At 35.0% G+C, this 21150-nt stretch overlaps 1 protein-coding gene and 1 long non-coding RNA gene across 2 annotated transcripts in view; one reads left to right on the plus strand and one right to left on the minus strand.

Moving 5' to 3' along the window:
- The window catches only part of LOC110445183 (calcium homeostasis endoplasmic reticulum protein-like), a 115499-nt gene that overhangs the window by 51510 nt on the left and 42839 nt on the right, over nt 1-21150 (plus strand). The window contains exons 8-9 of the mRNA XM_021489657.1: nt 1865-1976; nt 14350-14400. Of these exons, the coding sequence (XP_021345332.1) occupies nt 1865-1976; nt 14350-14400 (163 nt within the window). The remainder of the gene's footprint in view (nt 1-1864; nt 1977-14349; nt 14401-21150) is intronic.
- LOC110445185 lies at nt 15858-19841 on the minus strand. Its single transcript, XR_002462326.1, has 4 exons — nt 19623-19841; nt 18281-18442; nt 16830-17005; nt 15858-16536 (listed from the first exon to the last, which is right to left on the minus strand). It is a non-coding gene; the product is annotated as an uncharacterized LOC110445185 (long non-coding RNA).

Consider the following 21150-nt stretch of genomic DNA (forward strand, 5'->3'; position numbering starts at 1 on the left):
GACAGTGAACTCTGGGTTGTCTGTTACACCACTTCTGTGTTGGACAGACAGTGTACTCTGGGTTGTCTGTTACACTACTTCTGTGTTAGACAGTGTACTCTGAGTTGTCTGTTACACTACTTCTGTGTCAGACAGTGAACTCTGGGTTGGTTGTTACACATCTTCTGTGTCGGACAGTGAACTCTGGGTTGTCTGTTACACTACTTCTGTGTTGGACAGTGTACTCTGGGTTGTCTGTAACACTACTTCTGTGTCGGACAGTGAACTCTGGGTTGGTTGTTACACCACTTCTGTGTCGGACAGTGAACTCTGGGTTGTCTGTTACACTACTTCTGTGTCGGACAGTGTACTCTGGGTTGTCTGTTACACCACTTCTGTGTCGGACAGTGTACTCTGGGTTGTCTGTTACACTACTTCTACAGTGAACTCTGGGTTGTCTGTTACACCACTTCTGTGTTTGACAGTGTACTCTGGGTTGTCTGTTACACCACTTCTGTGTTTGACAGTGTACTCTGGGTTGTCTGTTACACCACTTCTGTGTCGGACAGTGAACTCTTTGTTGTCTGTTCCACCACTTTTGTGTTGGACAGTGTACTCTGGGTTGTATGTAACACTACTTCTGTGTCGGACAGTGAACTCTGGGTTGGTTGTTACACAACTGCTGTGTCGGACAGTGAACTCTGGGTTGTCTGTTACACTACTTCTGTGTCAGACAGTGTACTCTGGGTTGTCTGTTACACCACTTCTGTGTTTGACAGTGTACTCTGGGTTGTCTGTTACACCACTTCTGTGTTTGACAGTGTACTCTGGGTTGTCTGTTACACCACTTCTGTGTTGGACAGTGGACTCTGGGTTGTCTGTTACACTACTTCTGTGTCGGACAGTGAACTCTGGGTTGTCTGTTACACAACTTCTGTGTCGGACAGTGAACTCTGGGTTGTCTGTTACACCACTTCTGTGCTGGACAGTGTACTCTGGGTTGTCTGTTACACCACCTCTGTGTCGGACAGTGTACTCTGGGTTGTCTGTTACCCCACTTCTGTGTTGGACAGTGTACTCTGGGTTGTCTGTAACACTACTTCTGTGTCGGACAGTGAACTCTGGGTTGTCTGTTACACAACTTCTGTGTCGGACAGTGAACTCTGGGTTGTCTGTTACACTACTTCTGTGTTAGACAGTGTACTCTGGGTTGTCTGTTACACCACTTCTGTGTCGGACAGTGTACTCTGGGTTGTCTGTTACCCCACTTCTGTGTTGGACAGTGTACTCTGGGTTGGCTGTTACACTACTTCTGTGTCGGACAGTGTACTCTGGGTTGTCTGTTACACCACTTCTGTGTTGGACAGTGTACTCTGGGTTGTCTGTTTCAAATTGTATCTAGCACCTTTATGTAACATTTCTGTAATCAGATCTTCACTATGGTCACTTATACGAACAAGATACAATTTAAATGCAAAATCTGCAAGTTAAAATTAAAGAAAGCATTGCAAAAGCAATCTGAGATTTGGATCTTGGCCTTAAAAAAGCTATGTTGTGTATTTTAGAAAATGGGATTTTTCCGTTTTAGATTTTAATGAATGAAATTAACCTTGATACAAAATCTGATCATTTCTTTGAGACAATTATGGCACTTGCAAGTTGTATAAAAAAATAAACGAGCTGAAACATGCATGTTACAACAAAATCATACTGAGTTCAATTTATTTTTATTTTTTCAATAGTTCCAGCTCCTGATGAAGGCTTCCAATTTTGATAAAACGATCCACATAGCTAAGAGCATTGTGAGTTAGCTAACATTGTCCGAGTTTCTCTTAGTTGTGTAGAATGTACAATTTTGATGGTTTTGACCTTTTTGCTGTTTCAGCCAAAGAAAGAATGCAGACGACCTGAAGGAAAACCTATCCATTATAGTGATTCCTGTGTTCTGTACGGTCAGCTGTGGACTTGCAGAGGATAAGAAAAATAAACTCACTAAGGTAAATAACAGCTACATATTGAAAAATAAAACCAGCGTGAAGGAACTCTATTTTTTCCAGAATGAATACTGCTGCACACTCTGCTATTTCTGAAAAGAAAAAATGGTACAAAAATGTAGACATTTCACTCAAACTACAGTAAAATGTAGACCTATCACTCAAACTACAGTAAAATGTAGACCTATCACTCAAACTACAGTAAAATGTAGCCCTATCACTCAAAATACAGTAAAATGTAGACCTATCACTCAAACTATAGTAAAATGTAGCCCTATCACTCAAAATACAGTAAAATGTAGGCCTTTCACTCAAACTACAGGAAAATGTAGACCTATCACTCGAACTACAGTAAAATGTAGACGTTTCACTCAAACTACAGTAAAAGGTAGACCTATCACTCAAACTACATTAATATGTAGGCCTATCACTCTAACTACAGTAAAATGTAGTCCTTTCACTCAATCTACAGTAAGATGTAGACCTATCACTCAAGCTACAGTAAAATGTAGCCCTATCACTCAAACTACAGTAACATGTAGACCTATCACTCAATCTACCGTAAAATGTAGACCTATCACTCGAACTACAGTAAAATGTAGACCAATCACTCAAACTACAGTAAAATGCAGACCTATCACTCAAACTAACGTAAAATGTAGACCTATCACGCAAACTACAGTAAAATGTTAACCTATCACTCAAACTACAGTAAAATGTTGACCTATCACTCAAACTACTGTAAAATGTAGACCTATCACTCTAACTACAGTAAAATGTAGACCTTTCACTCAAACTACAGTAAGATGTAGACCTATCACTCAAACTACAGTAAAATGTAGACCAATCACTCAAACTACAGTAAAATGTAGACCCATCACTCAAACTACAGTAAAATGTAGACCTATCGCTCAAACTACAGTAAAATGTAGACCTATCACTCTAACTACAGTAAAATGTAGTCCTTTCACTCAAACTACAGTAAGATGTAGACCTATCACTCAAACTACAGTAAAATGTAGACCTATCGCTCAAACTACAGTAAAATGTAGACCTATCACTCAAACTACAGGAAAATGTAGACCTATCACTCAAACTACAGTAAAATTTTGACCTATCACTCTAACTGCAGTAAAATGTAGACCTATCACTCAAACTACAGTAACATGTAGACCTATCACTCAAACTACAGTAAAATGTTGACCTATCACTCAATCTACTGTAAAATGTAGACCTATCACTCTAACTACAGTAAAATGTAGTCCTTTCACTCAATCTACAGTAAGATGTAGACCTATCACTCAAACTACAGTAAAATGTAGACCTATCGCTCAAACTACAGTAAAATGTAGACCTATCACTCAAACTACTGTAAGATGTAGACCTATCACTCAAACTACAGTAAAATGTAGACCTATCACTCAAACTACAGTAAAATGTAGACCTAAAATGGAAGGTAGATGCAAGGGAATTTTCAGATCTCAAGAGTAAATGTGTCAGATTTTCTATTATTAAAAAAATACATTGTTAGCTTAAGATTCATTTTTGGCCACTTTGAATCATAAAAACTAAGCATTGTCAGTTAAACAGTATGAAAACCACTACTTTTTTTTTTTTGCTTAAGCAAAAAAAGGAAAGATTTTTGAAAAGTGGCAGGCTATTTTGTTTTGACTTTTCACATTGAAAACAGTTGGTTAACCAATTTAATTGTGATAGACCCTACCTTAGCCACATTTCAATTAAGACTCTATTATGTATATAAAATTTAAATGATCAGATGACATTCATAGAAGCCAAAAGGAACGTAAGATTAAAGAAAAAACAACCACAAAGCATAAATACTGATGATGGCTCGCCTTTGAGTCAAAACATGTAAACAACAGTCCCCATTAAATTCACATAATTGGAATATTCCTCTGTGTCCTACGCTCCAATGGCATTCAAAGGATAAATATGTAAGATAAAAAAAAGTGGGTAAACAATATGGACATTAGTAGATCAGGCTGTTCAAAGGTCAAGGTCATTTTAAGATGTTTGTTGATGTTGTACATCTTTGCAGCAGTGATGATTGACAGACATCATGTTATAGATTCTGGACAACCTGCCTGCTGGTGATGATGTATTTCTGTTAGTCCTTATCGATGGTTTATAATCTATAATTGATGAAGTAATGTCAATTAATGTTTCTATCAACGTACAGGCGAGACAACAGAACGGGGTGATGAGAAGGTCAGGGCTAATACCGGACCATAACAGAGGCCTGTTTTACTCTATAAAGTATACTAATGGCCGTTAAGTAGATAACAGGAAGGCAGAGGTTATGGATGAAATGTTACGGCCCATTACTCTGTATCAGTAGTAAGTTCTAAAAAACAAACCTTTGATGAACAACCTGTTTAGACAGTAAACAGCACAGGTTATTTTATGGAGGATGTTTTTATTATCTTGGTATTCAAATAAAGAATGAGAACAACCTTCTTGACTAGTTATACCTCCAGTCCCCAGCCCTCACCCAGTCAAGGGGCTATATAGAAGTCACTCATTCTGTGTGTTTGTGCGGGCCTCCATCCGTCCGTCATCTGTGGTCATTATTCAAGTTAAAATGGTCAAAGGTCACACTCAACCACTTGGTGTGGATGGGGGCTATAACTATGTGAACCCCTGCTCACTTTGTTTTTGTTGTTTTGAAAAGATATGAAAATGTTTGCAGATTAGTTAAACTTCGTCATTATAAAAATAATTTCAATGCTCTCTTGCTGTTGAAAACATCATCTGAAGTATTTTCATATTAAATGTATTGATAGACTGTCTTGGTGGCCTTCACCTTGGGATAACTTTTTAATGTAGTTATTGAATGTCTTGTTGACCTTCACCTTGTTATAGCTTTTTTAGGTCACCTAAGATTTGCTCAAGTGACCTATTCCGATCACTTTCCGTCCGTCGTTGTGCTTATTTTTTTTACATTTTCAACTTCTTCTCAAGAACCAAATGATGGAATTTTTTCAAACTTGGTCAGAATCATCCTTGGTAGATGTGGCTACAAAATTGTAAAATTGGGATTCCTACCCCAACCCCTTGGGCCATTGAAGGGCCCCAAAGGGAAAATTTACCAATATTTTAAAATTCTTATCCTTTGATGACATGACAAGTATTGTATTTCACTTTGTTTACATGCTGATTTCCACATCACATCTAAACAATGAAATAAAGCTTTTTTTTTTCTAAACAATAAAATAAAGCTACCAGTACCTATGATATAACTCAGGTAACTGCTAAGGCCTTTGGGCCTCTTGTTTAATGTAGTTATTGAATGTCTTGTTGACCTTCACCTTGGTATAGCTTTTTAATGTAGTTATTGAATGTCTTGTTGACCTTCACCTTGGTATAGCTTTTTAATGTAGTTATGGAATGTCTTGTTGACCTTCACCTTGTTATAGCTTTTTGATGTAGTTATTGAATGTCTTATTGACCTTCACCTTGGAATAACTTGAAATGTAATTATTGACTGTCTTATTGACCTTCACCTTGGGATAATTTGAAATGTAATTATGTCATTACAGCATTGTTCTGCAGATGTTTGAGTTCAGAGTCTTCAAAGCTTCCACCCACACTTCTACTGATCCTGTCAGACACCTACAAACACGCCCCACCTACACTTCTTCTGATCCTGTCGTACACCTACAAACACGCCCCACCCACACTTCTACTGATCCTGTCAGACACCTGCAAACACGCCCCCCCAACACTTCTATGATCCTGTCAGACACCTACAAACACGCCCCACCAACACTTCTATGATCCTGTCAGACACCTACAAACACGCCCCACCTACACTTCTACTGATCCTGTCAGACACCTACAAACACGCCCCACCCACACTTCTACTGATCATGTCAGTTACCTACAAACACACCCCACCTACACTTCTACTGATCCTGTCAGACACCTACAAACATGCCCCACCCACACTTCTACTGATCCTGTCAGACACCTACAAACACACCCCACCCACCCTTCTTCTGATCCTGTCAGACACCTACAAACACACCCCAGCCACACTTCTTCTGATCCTGTCAGACACCTACAAACACGCCCCACCTACACTTCTACTGATCCTGTCAGTTACCTACAAACACACCCCACCCACACTTCTTCTGATCCTGTCAGACACCTACAAACACGCCCCACCTATACTTCTACTGGTCATGTCAGTTACCTACAAACACGCCCCACCCACACTTCTACTGATCCTGTCAGACACACACAGTCAGGGTTTCAACTTGGCATTAACATAAACTCACAGTTTGGTACAAGCTTGTATTTTTCTTATAAATGTTCCCTGTCTTTAGTTTATGTGATAAACAACCTAACTAAATACTATGTAATAAGGGTAATGGGGGCACTGCTTGATGTGTTGTTAAACTATCGAAGTTCTTTATCCTGGAATTCTGTATTGTCTTAATCTTCAACATATCTATTTAATTAATTATTAATAAACTATACTTAATATTTACAGTACTAGAAAATGACAGTACTGGATTTAATAGTTTTATATGATTATACTTAATAGTTACAGTACTAACATGAAAGGACAGTACTGGATACATAACCATATCTAATAGTTATATAACATGTTATTATTAGTTACATAGCTACATAGCTATTCCGTCTTTTCGTATTGTAGTGTTGTCTACTCTTGTGAGCAGGTATTGATTGTTACGTCATTTGTTTGTGAGACTAACGTCATAAATTTTTGAGGAAACCACGTAATTCTCTCACACAAACTAACGACGTAACAATCAATACCTGCTCACAAGAGCAGATAACTCTGCAATACGAAAAGACGAAATATTTAATAAGAACAGTGCTAGGGTAACAATAACAGTGCTAATGATATGATGGTTTATATATCCTCAAGGTTAAAGCTCCTATAAGTACTAATGCTGATATTTATAGTCTCATTAGGCATAATCGATCTTCTGGAGAAAGTTGACAGAAGTATACACCTTTAAGTTAACTAACAGTTAACCCATTCACCTCTAAAGTCACATTTGAACCTTACCAAATCAAAGACTGGGCATATCCAGTTTAAATATGTAGGGGTGAATGAGTTCCATAGGTACATAACAATATTGTGCTGAGGTCAACGTTAGATACGAAGAACATTATTCACTTTTGTCAAGCATACTGACAGATTTATAGTATCAACAAATTCAGATGGCAGTTTCTCATTTATAAATTTCTCCAGATAGGTGTTACCATAATGAGTGACCTAACATAGACATAGTTGACATTGGCAGAGTCAAGGTGATATTTTATGATTTAACCCTTTCACCACTATAGACCGTAATGGACTCATCCATATCAATGCATGGTAGAGTCTACTTAAGTTACATAGGGGTGAAAGGGTTAAGGATTTTCTTGTTTAGAAACTGTGAAATATAACTTCCAAATAAAGAAATTACATTTTAAGCTCACCTGAGATGAAGTACCTAAGAGCTTTTGAGAAATCACAGAATGTGTTGTCTATCCAAAGTTTTCAAATATATCACCTTGACAAACTTTCCAAGTCACTTGTGTTGACTGTGTTATAATCTTCATTTTTTCCCCCTATGTATCCAAATGCCTAGATTAACGATAAATTGCTTGATGTAGTGATATGAAGTTTGTTCATTTATTTGACCTTGAACCACTTCCATGGTCATGTGGATCAAAAGTGTTATAAAAGTTCAAATGAAGCATGTTTCCTAAAGATCCATAATAAAATTTCGGTAACATAATTTTGCTTGAAACTTGCCTGTGTGAGGAGAGTCAAGTTTGTTCGAAGAAATTACCTTAGCCCATCTTAAAATAAAATCTTGCAAAAAGAATCCCATAATATGTAGAGTAATGAATTTGAACTTGACAAACTTTGAAAGTCGTATATGTGAGATGCATTTGCCAACACCATTTAATATCAGGTGAGAATACAGGCCTGTCAGACATCTTGTTGTGAAAGGTTTGTTTGTTTAGTAGAGTTTTTACAGTGTCAGGTACAGCACATAAGTTATGTAATGATAGATCAAAGTGTCAAGAGCGATACCAGGGAAGGCAGTGGAGAAAACAGACATATCGTAATTTTTACCATTAGAACACTGAGTCAGTTTGTCTGCATTCTGACAATGATTTATATATAATAAATGTTCTTGAAAACATGCAGCAGTTTATTTGTCTTCCTGTTTTGAACTTAGAAATAAATCATTAAGTTCAGTTGTATGTATGATCAACATGGTCTTATACAAAAATTACTCTTGTGTCCTGTTCTCCATAATAACTGGTTATCACATGATGTGAAAAAGGAATAATTATAATGACACTGTTGTAATGATTCAGCTATCAGATTGTAGTGCAAAACATATATTTTTGCTTGAAACTAAAGAAAGCGCTTAACAATTTAAAATACATTTAATGAAATTCTTCAAAGAGTAAAAAAAATAAATAAATAAATGTTTACACAATTTTTTAAATTTTTCTATAGATCAGTGCCTGACAATTAAAGGGAAATAAATAAATATTATATAACCTGAAAAAACATTAGTAGAAATTTACTAGAACAACATTTGTGTAAAGTAGTTGAGGCTAGTTTACCTGGTGTTTGGTATTTTATAACCAGGAAATGTAGAAATCAGTAGACCATTACTCACATGTCCTAGTGTATGGACCATTACAGGTGTATACAGGGACCATACATCATTCTGTCTCCCTGAAACACTAGGTGATAGATTACAACGAACATCTCCATACAATCGTCAGTATACCATCGTTTATGTAGTATAATAGTAGTGGGGTAAGATATAGATTTTTGTCACAAGTTATTCAAATATTAAACATTTTATACAAAGATACATGTAATGCTATATGTACATGTGTATAAGTTAAGATCAGTAAATACAGACTACAGCTTTATTTTTATCCTTGCTGTTAAATTTTGGATTTGCATAAGTTTGCTTTGATCCATCTGTCCTAATTAGTTTACCTTTCTATATAGATCTGTCCTTAGTTTACCTCTCTTTATAGATCTGTCCTTAGTTTACCTCTCTATAGAGATGTCCTTAGTTTACCTCTCTATATAGATCTGTCCTTAGTTTACCTCTCTATATAGATCTGTCCTCAGTTTACCTCTATATAGATCTGTCCTCAGTTTACCTCTCTATATAGATCTGTCCTTAGTTTACCTCTCTTTATAGATCTGTCCTTAGTTTACCTCTCTTATAGATCTGTCCTTAGTTTACCTCTCTATATAGATCTGTCCTCAGTTTACCTCTCTATATAGATCTGTTCTTAGTTTACCTCTCTATATAGATCTGTCCTCAGTTTACCTCTATATAGATCTGTTCTTAGTTTACCCCTCTATATAGATCTGTCCTTAGTTAACCTTTCTATATAGATCTGTCCTTAGTTTACCTTTCTATATAGATCTGTCCTTAGTTTACCTCTCTATATATATCTGACCTTAATTTTCCTCTCTATATAGATCTGTCCTTAGTTTACCTTTCTATATCGATCTGTCCTTAGTTTACCTTTCTATATAGATCTGTCCTTAGTTTACCTCTCTATATATATCTGACCTTAGTTTACCTCTCTATATATATCTGACCTTAATTTACCTCTCTATATAGATCTGTCCTTAGTTTACCTATCTATATCGATCTGTCCTTAGTTTACCTCTCTATATACTGGTATATGTTAGAAAGGAGAAAAAATCTTGGTTCATCCACTCTCATTATGTATTTGACCTTGGTGCATTTACTCACAATTCTGTATGTTTGACCTTGATCCTTTTATTAACTATTCTGTGTGGTTGACCTTGGTCCATTCATTCACAATTTGTGTTTGACCTTGGTCTATTCATTCACAATTTGTGTTTCAACTTTGAGCCATTCATTCACAATTTGTGTTTGACCTTGGTCTATTCATTCACGATTTGTGTTCAACCTTGGTCCTTTCATTCACAATTCTACGTGTTTCACCTTGGTGCCTTGACACACATTTCTGTGTGTATGACCTTGGTCCATCTATGTATAATACAATGTAATCATCTTTTTGACCTTAGTCCATATTTTTGCATTTCATTTACAATTCTGTTTGTTTGACCTTGGTCCATTCATTTACAACTCTGTTTGTTTGACCTTGATCCATTCTTTTACAATTCTGTTTGTTTGACATTGGTCCATTTATTTACAATTCTGTTTGTTTGACCCTGGTGTGTCTACACACATTTCAGTGTGTTTATCTTTGGTCTATAAGTATAATGGTTGTCTATTTGATCTTGGTCCACCAGATCGTTTTATTAACTGTGATCTTATCTGAGCGTTTGGCAATGCATGGAGATCATAAAATGAAACAGTATCAGATCTGTGGGATTGGAGTTTGGGTTTGAGTCCCTGTTACCAGCCTTATGGAAAAAAGTGATCCATTAATAGCTTCATACATATTCAAGATCAGTGTTAGCTGTCACCGATGACATTTGGATCAGAATTGTGTTGGAATTAAAATAAATTGTTCGTAGCTCATTTTAAGTACAAGATTTGATTGCTGTTGACCCTGCACTAATGAAGGGAGGATACCGTTGGTGGCGATAGGTCCCCCTGTCAGGTGAGACAGACAGGTGTGGTACCAAGGCTAGAAAGATTGTCATAGCTATACAAGTGCCAGGTACCACCAACTAGTCCCTTAAACTGCTAATCCAACTCCCAGGATTACTATAACTTTTATGTCATGTATCGGGCATTCAGAGGATTGAGAAATAAGTGTTCAGGTGGTGTAGCTTTCAGCAGTGTTGTACAGTACCTTATACAAATGAATCTTGATTTCAAATTAAATGTCTAAGCTTTATGTGTTTTGCTTAGTTATCAGATTCAAGCAAGCACTAGAAGCTATAAATATATGTATTGTTGACACAACTATTATTTAGGTGTGTATATATTTTTAAAAAGTTTATGTGTAGCTGCTGTAAGGGAATGCAGTAGTGACGATTGTACATACCTAGCTCACAGGCTGCACTGCGTGTGACCTGTGAGCTACCTTACATGTATTTTGGCTCTGCATGCAGACACGTGGAGGTCTGGCAGAACGTGTCTTAACCTACAGCTGAACACATCTAACCTACAGCTGAACATGAAGTTACCTGTTAAGGAGATTATGTAATTCTACTAAGTGGTACATTACAAATCGTCATACTTTGTATGGGTCAACATTTAAAAAGCCACCAAATAATTCAGTTTTCTGGTACATCTATACTCACCTAGATTTATTACCTCATAATCTGACCGAACTGGAAAAATATTCCTTACAATCACAGTTATTACAGTAATTTCATCCACCCTTCAAATGTCAGTGGAAGACATTATAATAATGTTGGTTCGTCTTTTGGTCCCTGTTCTATTATGTAATCTTGTCCAAAATGTAACTCTTCTTAAACCAATAAAAAATTCTTAAAGGATTTTTTTTAAAGAAGTACACCTACATCAACCCTAGGAGTTGAGCAATACAGTTAATTGTAATAAGGTCACTGTGACCACCTCAAGGTCAAAGGTCAAATAAGTACAACATTATTTGTGAAATATTTTTTGGGTTTGTTTGTGACCACGAAAAGATACGTAGATGAAGCTTAAAGTATATCGGCCAACCCACTGAAGGTGTGCAGTTCACTGTAATGAGATCACCTAGACATAGGCATCTTGGTCAAAGGTCAAATAAGTGCCAAATTTCCAGCAAACTTTTGTCCAGGCCATTAATTTACAACTGTTTAAAAGATGTTTTCATGAAACATCAACAATACTGCATCACTTTCAGAAGGTTTGCAGTGCAATTTATTTAGGTCATCATGACATTCACCCCTAGGGTAAAGTTCGAATAAATTCAAAGCAAATATGCGTATTGGCTGATAAGGAGGGTAGACATCTGTTTTTATTATTGATTCCTTTAAAACATGAATGGCAACAACAATGGACAGAGTGTACTAATATTATTAACACACTGAAGAATATTTAGCTTTCAATAAGAAAACAGTGTCATTACCACAGGAAGAGTTTACATTTTGGCAGGTCCTTTTTTGGCAGGTCAATGGGACATACTGCCATTATTCAGGCACACTTGCTTAAGGGCATGCGCAGAGACCTACCGTACTGTATCGCTTGTGGTACTCCATTTAGTCAACATTCAGTTGAACATTTCATGGTCATATGTAGTGATATGAAACAGGTTCAGGATAAATATTTTAATGTACAAAACAGAAAAGAACTTTTTAAACAAGTCTCAATGACAGAAATTTTGAAACAAGTCCTAGTGACAACTATTATTAAGTATAAGTACATACTGGAAGTAGGCCTTTATAATAGAATATATCATTTACACTACCTCAGTGCACTTACATGTATACATACAATGATAAACTTTTGACATATTTTAACCATTTAGGTGCTTTTGATGTGTGTAAAGTCTTTTGAGGTTTTTTTTGCAATTAAGGCCCAAAATGACCATCTTGTGTTGAAGTGCCATTTTTAGCCTAAACAAACAAACAAACCCATCTGCCAATGGTTACCAGTTCTATAAGTGATCCAGCGCTGTCTGGTCTGTAAGGGACACAATCTAGACCAGCCTAATGTTTCTACAATTGACTACTCTATCAAAAACTGGCTTATTGGTGCCACATCCTTGGTTTGAAATAGATTTTAAGCAAGAAATAATTTCTTGATTTTGAAATTAATTTTGAATTATGCAAAAAGATATTTTCAGCCAGATACAAAACGAAGGTATTGCATATCTCTGTTTTAAATACTGATATGAGTTTTTCTATGTTATACATGCCTTGTCCCCTAGTTGGAGACAAAATCTCCCATATTTTCAACTCAAATTTTTCTCCCTGCTAGATAACCACTTTTCCAATATTTCACAGTGTCTTTCCAAATTTGGCAGTCACAAATGCAACAACTTTATTTCCACAAGATTTAATGATATTTGGCGATATTTGAGTGATTATCTGATCGGCCAGTCCATAGAGCAATTACACATACAAAATGTAGCTTGCTTGATGAACACACTGGTAAATTAGTGCTCAGAAAATTTGTAATCTTGTTGGTTGCTGCAGCTGGACAAGACAGTTTACTGTAGCAAAGAGTATGTTGTCTTGTCAGAATGTCTGAACTATTTCCCCTCTCCCGATACAATAAAAAAATGCCTCTTTGATGATGGTAACATATCATTCAATTGAACTTGTCTGATGTGGTAATATTTATGATAAGGAGGTAGAAACTGCTAGAAAATTTCCTGATGATTTTAATCATCATACAGAGAAGTTTTCATCAATATTTTATTGCTATTCACAATGTATAATATAAATCATCATCAGGAGTTGTGAGACTGATATGTCTGGCGGTCAAGGTCGAAGAATCACATTAGCTGCTGTAATAATACAGAGATGTAGGACAAAATAATTCAAATTAAAGGATTACATATAAAAGACAAAGATGAGACAGCTGTGGCCGCAGAGACAATCCGAACAAGCCTGAACGAACCCGTAGCTTGTCTGGCTTACTGTAATACCTTGTCGCTCAAAGGGATTTTAAAACTTGTTTTTTTTCAAACTGATAAGTCTTTTGAAGTTACATAATGAACACAAGAGTTATATTTCACCATGTTTTGTTCTGAGTATTTGTAACTTCCTTGATACCCGTATGACAGAAAAGTGGTTCTGTTGTGGTCTATTTACTTTGAGAGTGTGAATTGAAAAACTCATCCTGTCTCTCAAGATTTAAATGAGATTAAACTGTATTTTTATCATATATCAGCATTATATGCCTCTGGGAGTTGTGATTAGAAAATATCCTCAAAGTAACAACACTCTGAGGTAATGTAGAGTACCAACACTTTTCCAATGTAAACAGGCCTGAAAACATTATCTTCCTGTACAATTTATGGTATTTAAATATACTGAAGTCATACAAACCGGTTAAATTTATGGTATTTATATATACTGCAGTCATACAAATAGGTTGCAAGCCTTTTATAGAAAGGGAAAACATTTTGAAAATGTCCTAAGAAATGTTACAGAAATGAATTAACCTGACTGATACCATTACAAAAGTGTACCTGAGGAACACAGTGGATAAGCAACCAAGGGATCCGCAGATATTTCTGAGGAATACAAATTATTATAATTTCTTTTTTATACCTATTCCTATGATAAACAGCTCGAAGTCAGAAAAAATAGAACTCTTCTCTTTTATAGATACAACAAAGAATGCTGGACCCTTTACCATAATGTTTACTACTATTAAACAATCGAGTTAGTTTAAATGAACAATTAATTATTGAAATCTTCTTTTTATATTTGCAGTTATTGAACCTCTGGCAACAGAACAAATATTTTGATGTCGACACCTTGGAGGTAAGTGGCTTATATATACTGTTTAAGTAAAAGCTTGGGGCTGCAGTGGCCGAGTGGTTAAGGTGTCTGACATTCTGCTATCACTAGCCCTCCACCACTGTGTTGCAGGTTCGAAACCTACGTGGGGAAGTCGCCAGGTACTGGCCGTTGGTCGGTGGTTTTTTCTCCGGGAACACCCGGCTTTCCTCCACCACCAAAACCAGTCACGTCCTTAAATGACCATAGCTGTTATTAGGACGTAAAGCACAAACAAAACAAAACAAATAACAGCTTACACTCCTATTACATAGATAATATTTAATATATGCAATGTTCTTTTCTTAAGAGTTGATGAAGACGCTTCTATAGAAACACTGTCCATAGATCACAAATGCCTTAAATGTACAGTCAATCCAGCTTCTACAGACCACTTCAGGAAGCCATTAAAGAGGTCTCTATAATTACAGGTGGTCTCTCAGTACACTGGTTCAATTCACATGAAACTATCTGCAATGGAGAATTTTAAAAGTGGTCTCTAAACTCAGGTGGTCTCTTAAGCAGGTTTGACTGTTGTTATAACAGATATCTTGATCTTGAGATACGTTCTATTCTAGGTTGGGCTGAGAATGACCTTCAACTTTATATCTAATATGACCACAAATTGTGATCCTTTGTCATGATGTTGTGTGTTTAAATTTTAAATAGACACTGATATCTAGGGGAAAGTTGTGTATAAATAGTTAGACATTCTCATAAGGTCCTACCTAGTGTTAGATAAGGACACATTGCTAAAGGCAGCTGTTGTCAGAGAAATATTAATATGTGCTGCATGTTTGAAGTGACGTCCTGGGGCATAAGAAATTGTACTGATGACCTTGTAATACCCCAGATGAACCAGCCACTATGATGGACTCCACCCATACCGAAAAAAGTTACAAAAAAGTTACTTCTATTTAGGTACAAAAAAGTTATAACTTTTGATGCTAGATTGGAACCTTGTGAGAAGAGAGTTTCAATCTAGTACTAAAAAGTTACAAAAAGGTATTAAAAAGTTACACTCAAACACTTTGTTCAGTTCAATCATTACTTTATTTGCAAACAAAAGGTACACAAAAGTTACATTTAGCCACTAAAGCACTAGTGAAAAAGGTATCATAAAGTTATAACTTTATTTAGTTACTAAAAAGGTACAAAAAAGTTATGCTTTTCTGAGATACTGAAAAGGTACAGAAACAGTTCTAGTAAAAAGGTACAATAAAGTTATAACTTTATTTAGTTACTAAAAAAGTACAAAAAAGTTATACTTTTCTGAGATACTGAAAAGGTACAGAAAAAGTTCTAGTAAAGTTATAACTTTATTTAGTTACTAAAAAGGTACAAAAAAGTTATGCTTTTCTGAGGTACTGAAAAATGGAGAAATCGTATTTGTTAGGTATAACTTTTTAAAGCTTCATAAACCTCTCATGTATTATGAAAAGGTATCAAAAAAAATCATAACCTAACCTTTACTGGATCTGTTGTTTAAATGAAATTCTATTTTAATAGAGTATTCCTTTGAAGTTACTATTATATATCACCTGCTTTCTTGTAGTTATTATCATATAAATAAATATTCCTTTGAAGTAACTATAATATAAATAATTTTCTTTACGTTACTATTATATGAATAAATATTTTCTTTTAGCTACTATTATATAAGTATTTTCTTGAAGTTACTATTTATCATCTAGATATTCTCTTGCACTTACTACATCAAAAATATTTTCTTGTAGTTACTATTATATAAATACTTTCTGTAGTTACTATTATTTTACAATATAATACACAATAATGCAATAAATATACTCTCATGCTGACTTTCAGGGAGTGCCCTGCATTGACTATGACTCTCTCCAGCTTTGACACTAGCATACTCACTTTTATTCTCTGGTATTCACAACTATTTCACATAACCATTCCTAAAATAATCATTAATAGAATATCTCTTGTAAAGTTACAACAAACAATCATATTAATAGTTCTTAAAAGTTGAAATGTCTCATTTGTTCTATGTGGTTGAGTTCCTCCTGGCCAAGCTGACCAAAGCACTGATTTTTGTCCTCATTGAAAACTTGATTTCTGACAGGCCACTTTTCCCATGAATCGCCTCAGCATAATCTGTTGAAAAGCAGATGGTTTAGGAAAAATAGCTAGTAACATAATTGCAACTTTATTAATTCTTTCTTCATCACTTAAAATTCTAGGAATTAATGAATATGAATGGTGAAATTATATTGGTAGCATTTTATGGTAAACTTGCTATTTATTATTCACTGACAGGCACCATTAATCAGTTCAAGTAGCTATAGCGATACTTTTGTAATTTCAGTGATATTACTACTACATAAAGAGAATTGCTGTAGAACTCTTTTCTTTTGTGCTGTTATGAAAAAGTTTTAATTCATAATTACCAATTATTGCTCAAACAATGGTCTGGTTCAAACCTTTCCCAGGTTGACCAGCTCAGTGTTGGTGAAGAACACTGACATCAAATATCTGTCGACCTGTTCCCCTTCGTCTTCCTCTGTGTAGTTTTTATGTGTTTGGGATACACATAAACCCCAGTCCCAGGTATAAGCTCCACCATCTGTCAAGATAAGGAGCAATAACACAATTTACAAAATAATATAATTTTGCAATTAAAATGAGTCTCCTAAACAAGCAGGAAGTAAACAAGAAATTAAAGACATGTTTACCTCTAATGTCTTATCTTGACACAACACAATAGCATTGTAACAGTTGATCGGATTGCTAATATATTTACAATATGTTGTAAAGAGATTCAAAATGAAAAGCTTTTCAGTTCATTGTGAGTTAATGGTATATAATATCTATATAAATGTAATAGCAAAATCTATCTAAATGTAAATACCAGTGCATTACTTATTTGTTGGCTTTGATCTGTTTTATTTTACCTTAAATACCTCCCCAACAAGAGCCGGGTTCAAAGTCAAGAGATCCACTTTGTCTCTGACCATTGGACCCAAATGACCTTGACCCTTAATTATAACCCAGTGACCATGATCTTTGGTCAGTTGACTTATTCTTTATTTCCGACCAACTTTGCTTTATAATACCATAACAAAATGTTCATCAGTAAAAAGTGTCATAAAGAAATGTTCACCAGTGAAAAGATACTAAATTTGACCTTTACCATTGATCTTGAATTAAGTCATGTCATTAAATGCTCATTCATGAAAAGCTACAAAATTTGACCTTAACCTTTGATCCAGTGACCTTGACCTATGACCTTTGGTCAGTTGATTCCTTGTTGAATTCTGATCAACTTTGCTTCATCATGTCATAATAAATTGTTAAGCAGTAAAAAGATACAAAATCTGACTTTGACCTTTGATCCAATGACTTTGACCTTCGATAAGTTGATTTCTTGTTGTATTGTGACCAACTTTGCTTCATGATGTCTTTACAAAATGTTTACCGATAATTTAAGAGCAAAAAAAAAATGTTTAATGTTAAAATCCAATATGGCTGATTAGCAGCCATTTTGATTCAGATCTGCCGAAATATTACCAAGCAGAACTAGGATGCATGGGAAATCATCATGTAAATTTTTTAAAAAACTTACACCATTTACTTCCATCAATATTGTACAAAAGAAAAAAAATGGACAGACAGACGGACAACCTGATTACTATAAGGGAACATACCCGCATCTTCGATGTGGGGCCCTAATAATTGTAGAAATCAAAATTCCAAAAGAAAGCCATTTTTATTTCAGCTTGTAACCATATAAAGGCTGTCAAATTTCAATAAGGTTAGACAAAAGACAGAGGAGTCTTCTGAGATTACAAAAGCTTAAACAAAAGATCACAAAATCAGTACCTTAAATCAATGAACTCACCTTTGTTTGATTTGTTTTCGGCACTGATTCTCTTTGCAGCAGGGGGTTGAGGGGGAGGTTCATGGACCTCTATAACAGACTCATGAGGTGGAGCTGAGAATTCTTCATCTGTTGTTTCTGCCTGTATTTTCCCCCATCAGTGTGCACAGCTCTTGTTATCATCTAGAAAAAGAGAAAATATTAGAAAAAAATGTGATTTAAAAAATTGGAATTCTCTAATTTAACTGATGTATATACTGAGCTATACATAAAGGTTTCTGTAGGGAACAGGGTAAGGACATGCAGTGTGGAAGGAGAGGGATCATGCAACTTTACTGTGGAATATTTAAAATGGCACACTTCAATTTTTGAAGAATTTTTTTTTTCCCTTTCAAGTCATAGGAATATCAAGTTATTTTAATAACACAAAACAAGAAGCATAAATATCAGTTTTATCAAGTTGAAAGAATTCAAAATTTTACTCAAAAAAAATGAAATAAAATTCAATATGTTTTCAAAGGACGTCATTAAACAATATTTGATGAAGTATGCAGAAGTTGAACAGTGCCTGCTACTTGCATGCCATTTGCTTAAAAAACATTCAGATATATCTCTTTAAATTTCCTTTTTGAAAAGTTTTTAATCTTTTTAACGATATATGAAGATTATAAAAACAACATCCATTGTACTGCTCACATTTCTATTTTAGGTACTCTTACGTTTCAATTCAAATAGGTGAAGAAAATCATAGGAAATTTAGAAATTCCAAAGCTATTTAAGATTAACAAAAAATAAGTAAGCAACCATTTAAGTAGAAATTATTCAATCTTAAAATATATTGATAGGAAATTAAGATGCATTGGCTTTTAAATTTCTGTTATTTCATGTCATGAAGGAGAAATTCCAATAATGATTTCAATATTTGTAATGTGTTTGTTAACTTTATAAAAAACGAAAAAGTGTATACTTGTACAGGAAAAATATATATTCGGCACGGGGTTTGAGTATATATTAAGCTAGAAATTAAACATCACACTGAAATATCCTTCCTTTCCCTGAAGAACAAAGAATAAACAAATATCGAAAATCTTATTATACACCGAAACGGATTCTGGTAAGTAGATCTACTTTCCGAATTGTATACAAATATAGTAGCTCAGTAAACGAAAAATGTAATCGGTACCGAAATAATCGGTGTTTTTTAACAGATAGTACTGCCATCTGCCCATCTCTAAAGATCAAACATATAAGAAAAAAATATACATCGTCTCAGTCATGGTACTGTATTTATTTAATAAATTTGATATGTTTACTCTGCGTTTTGTATTGAATCCTTTCGATGAAAATACAATTGATGGCTTACCTGAAATATTCCCTGAAATGGCGACGATCTTCCCATGATATTCCCCAGAAAACCTGGGATTCATGAAGGATTTCATCAGCAAATGCGTATATACCAAGCTCTTTCACGGACGTTCCAATGTCTTCAAGGATATGATGAAGTAGGTATCGTCTTTCCAGTTAACCAAAACACGTTCCAATATTTTGTTTACTTCTTGTGACTCGCCGGGTTAGAGTTCAAAATCTAGAGGTCGATCGAATACAAAATTTACCCGCGCGCTTTTCATTGGCCAATTTGATAAGGCTATTTATAGTCACGCGAGATTAATTTTTCGCATAGGGCGTCGCTGCAATAACGATAAAGTCCTACATCATATTAATCATAACTATTTATTGTTAAATACAAATAGTATGGACACAACCATAATAATTGAAAACAAAAAATATTCCCTTTGTAACAATAACCAAGCAGCCGTCGTAAGTTGTTTACGACAATAACGTAAAACCTTTGGAACGATTTCCGGCACCATGCTGTCGTTACAAATGTATGTCTCGAATTTGACTCTTTTTCAACGGAAACACGGGAAATCGACTTCTAATGCAATTGAGAAACTATTGCTTAAATGATTAAATACACAGGTCTTCCTTCTGAAGTAATATTTTCATTGAAATCGGCATGATTTTCTCACATGATTGGTCAAGGTAACCGTGAATATTTGTGAAAGGCATGCTCGTTGTCTTATCGGAATTTGTGTTCAGTAGGTCTAATTATTTTAATTTGATATACAGTCCTACAGCAATTAACTGCACCATATGTTTTGTTAAGACCAAAATGTATGACCAGCAAGCGATGGTCGATCTATTGTTTTCCGCTGACTGGGGTGGAGCGAGGTGTGAAAAATTTACCTGAAGTGGACCGATGATTACCTCGGGCGATGTACAGTTAGCCGGACCTATTACGTAATTGTCCAGGTGTTTCACATGGACAACTTACTTTTAAAATCAATTCACAGCAGAAAAAAAACACCATAATAAGCGGGTTCCTACCTTTGACCATATAATAATAAATGATATTTTTTTGCCTAGTTAAAGAAGGAAAAAATGGGTACATGGGGGAAAATCTCATTATAACAGATATATATATGTATTTACATAATAACTGGGTTCCACTGTACCAAAAATGTTCTAACTTTAAAGTTACAAAGTTTTTCACAAGAATTGGCATTGTTTTCTGAGTCCAGAAAAGGTACAAAAAGTTATACCAAAAATATTCAAAGTTTTTCACCAGCATTGCAATTATTTTCTAAGTCCAGAAAAGGTACTAAAAGTTATACCAAAAATATGCAAAGTTTTTCACCAGCATTGCAACTATTTTCTAAGTCCAGAAAAGGTACAAAAAGTTATACCAAAAATATTCAAAGTTTTTCACCAGCATTGCAATTATTTTCTAAGTCCAAAAAAGGTACAAAAAGTTATACCAAAAATATTCAAAGTTTTCCACCAGCATTGCAACTATTTTCTAAGTCCAGAAAAGGTACAAAAAAGTTATA

Source organism: Mizuhopecten yessoensis, unplaced genomic scaffold (genome assembly GCF_002113885.1).
Source record: "Mizuhopecten yessoensis strain PY_sf001 unplaced genomic scaffold, ASM211388v2 scaffold2091, whole genome shotgun sequence".
Classification (NCBI taxonomy): Eukaryota; Metazoa; Mollusca; class Bivalvia; order Pectinida; family Pectinidae; genus Mizuhopecten; species Mizuhopecten yessoensis.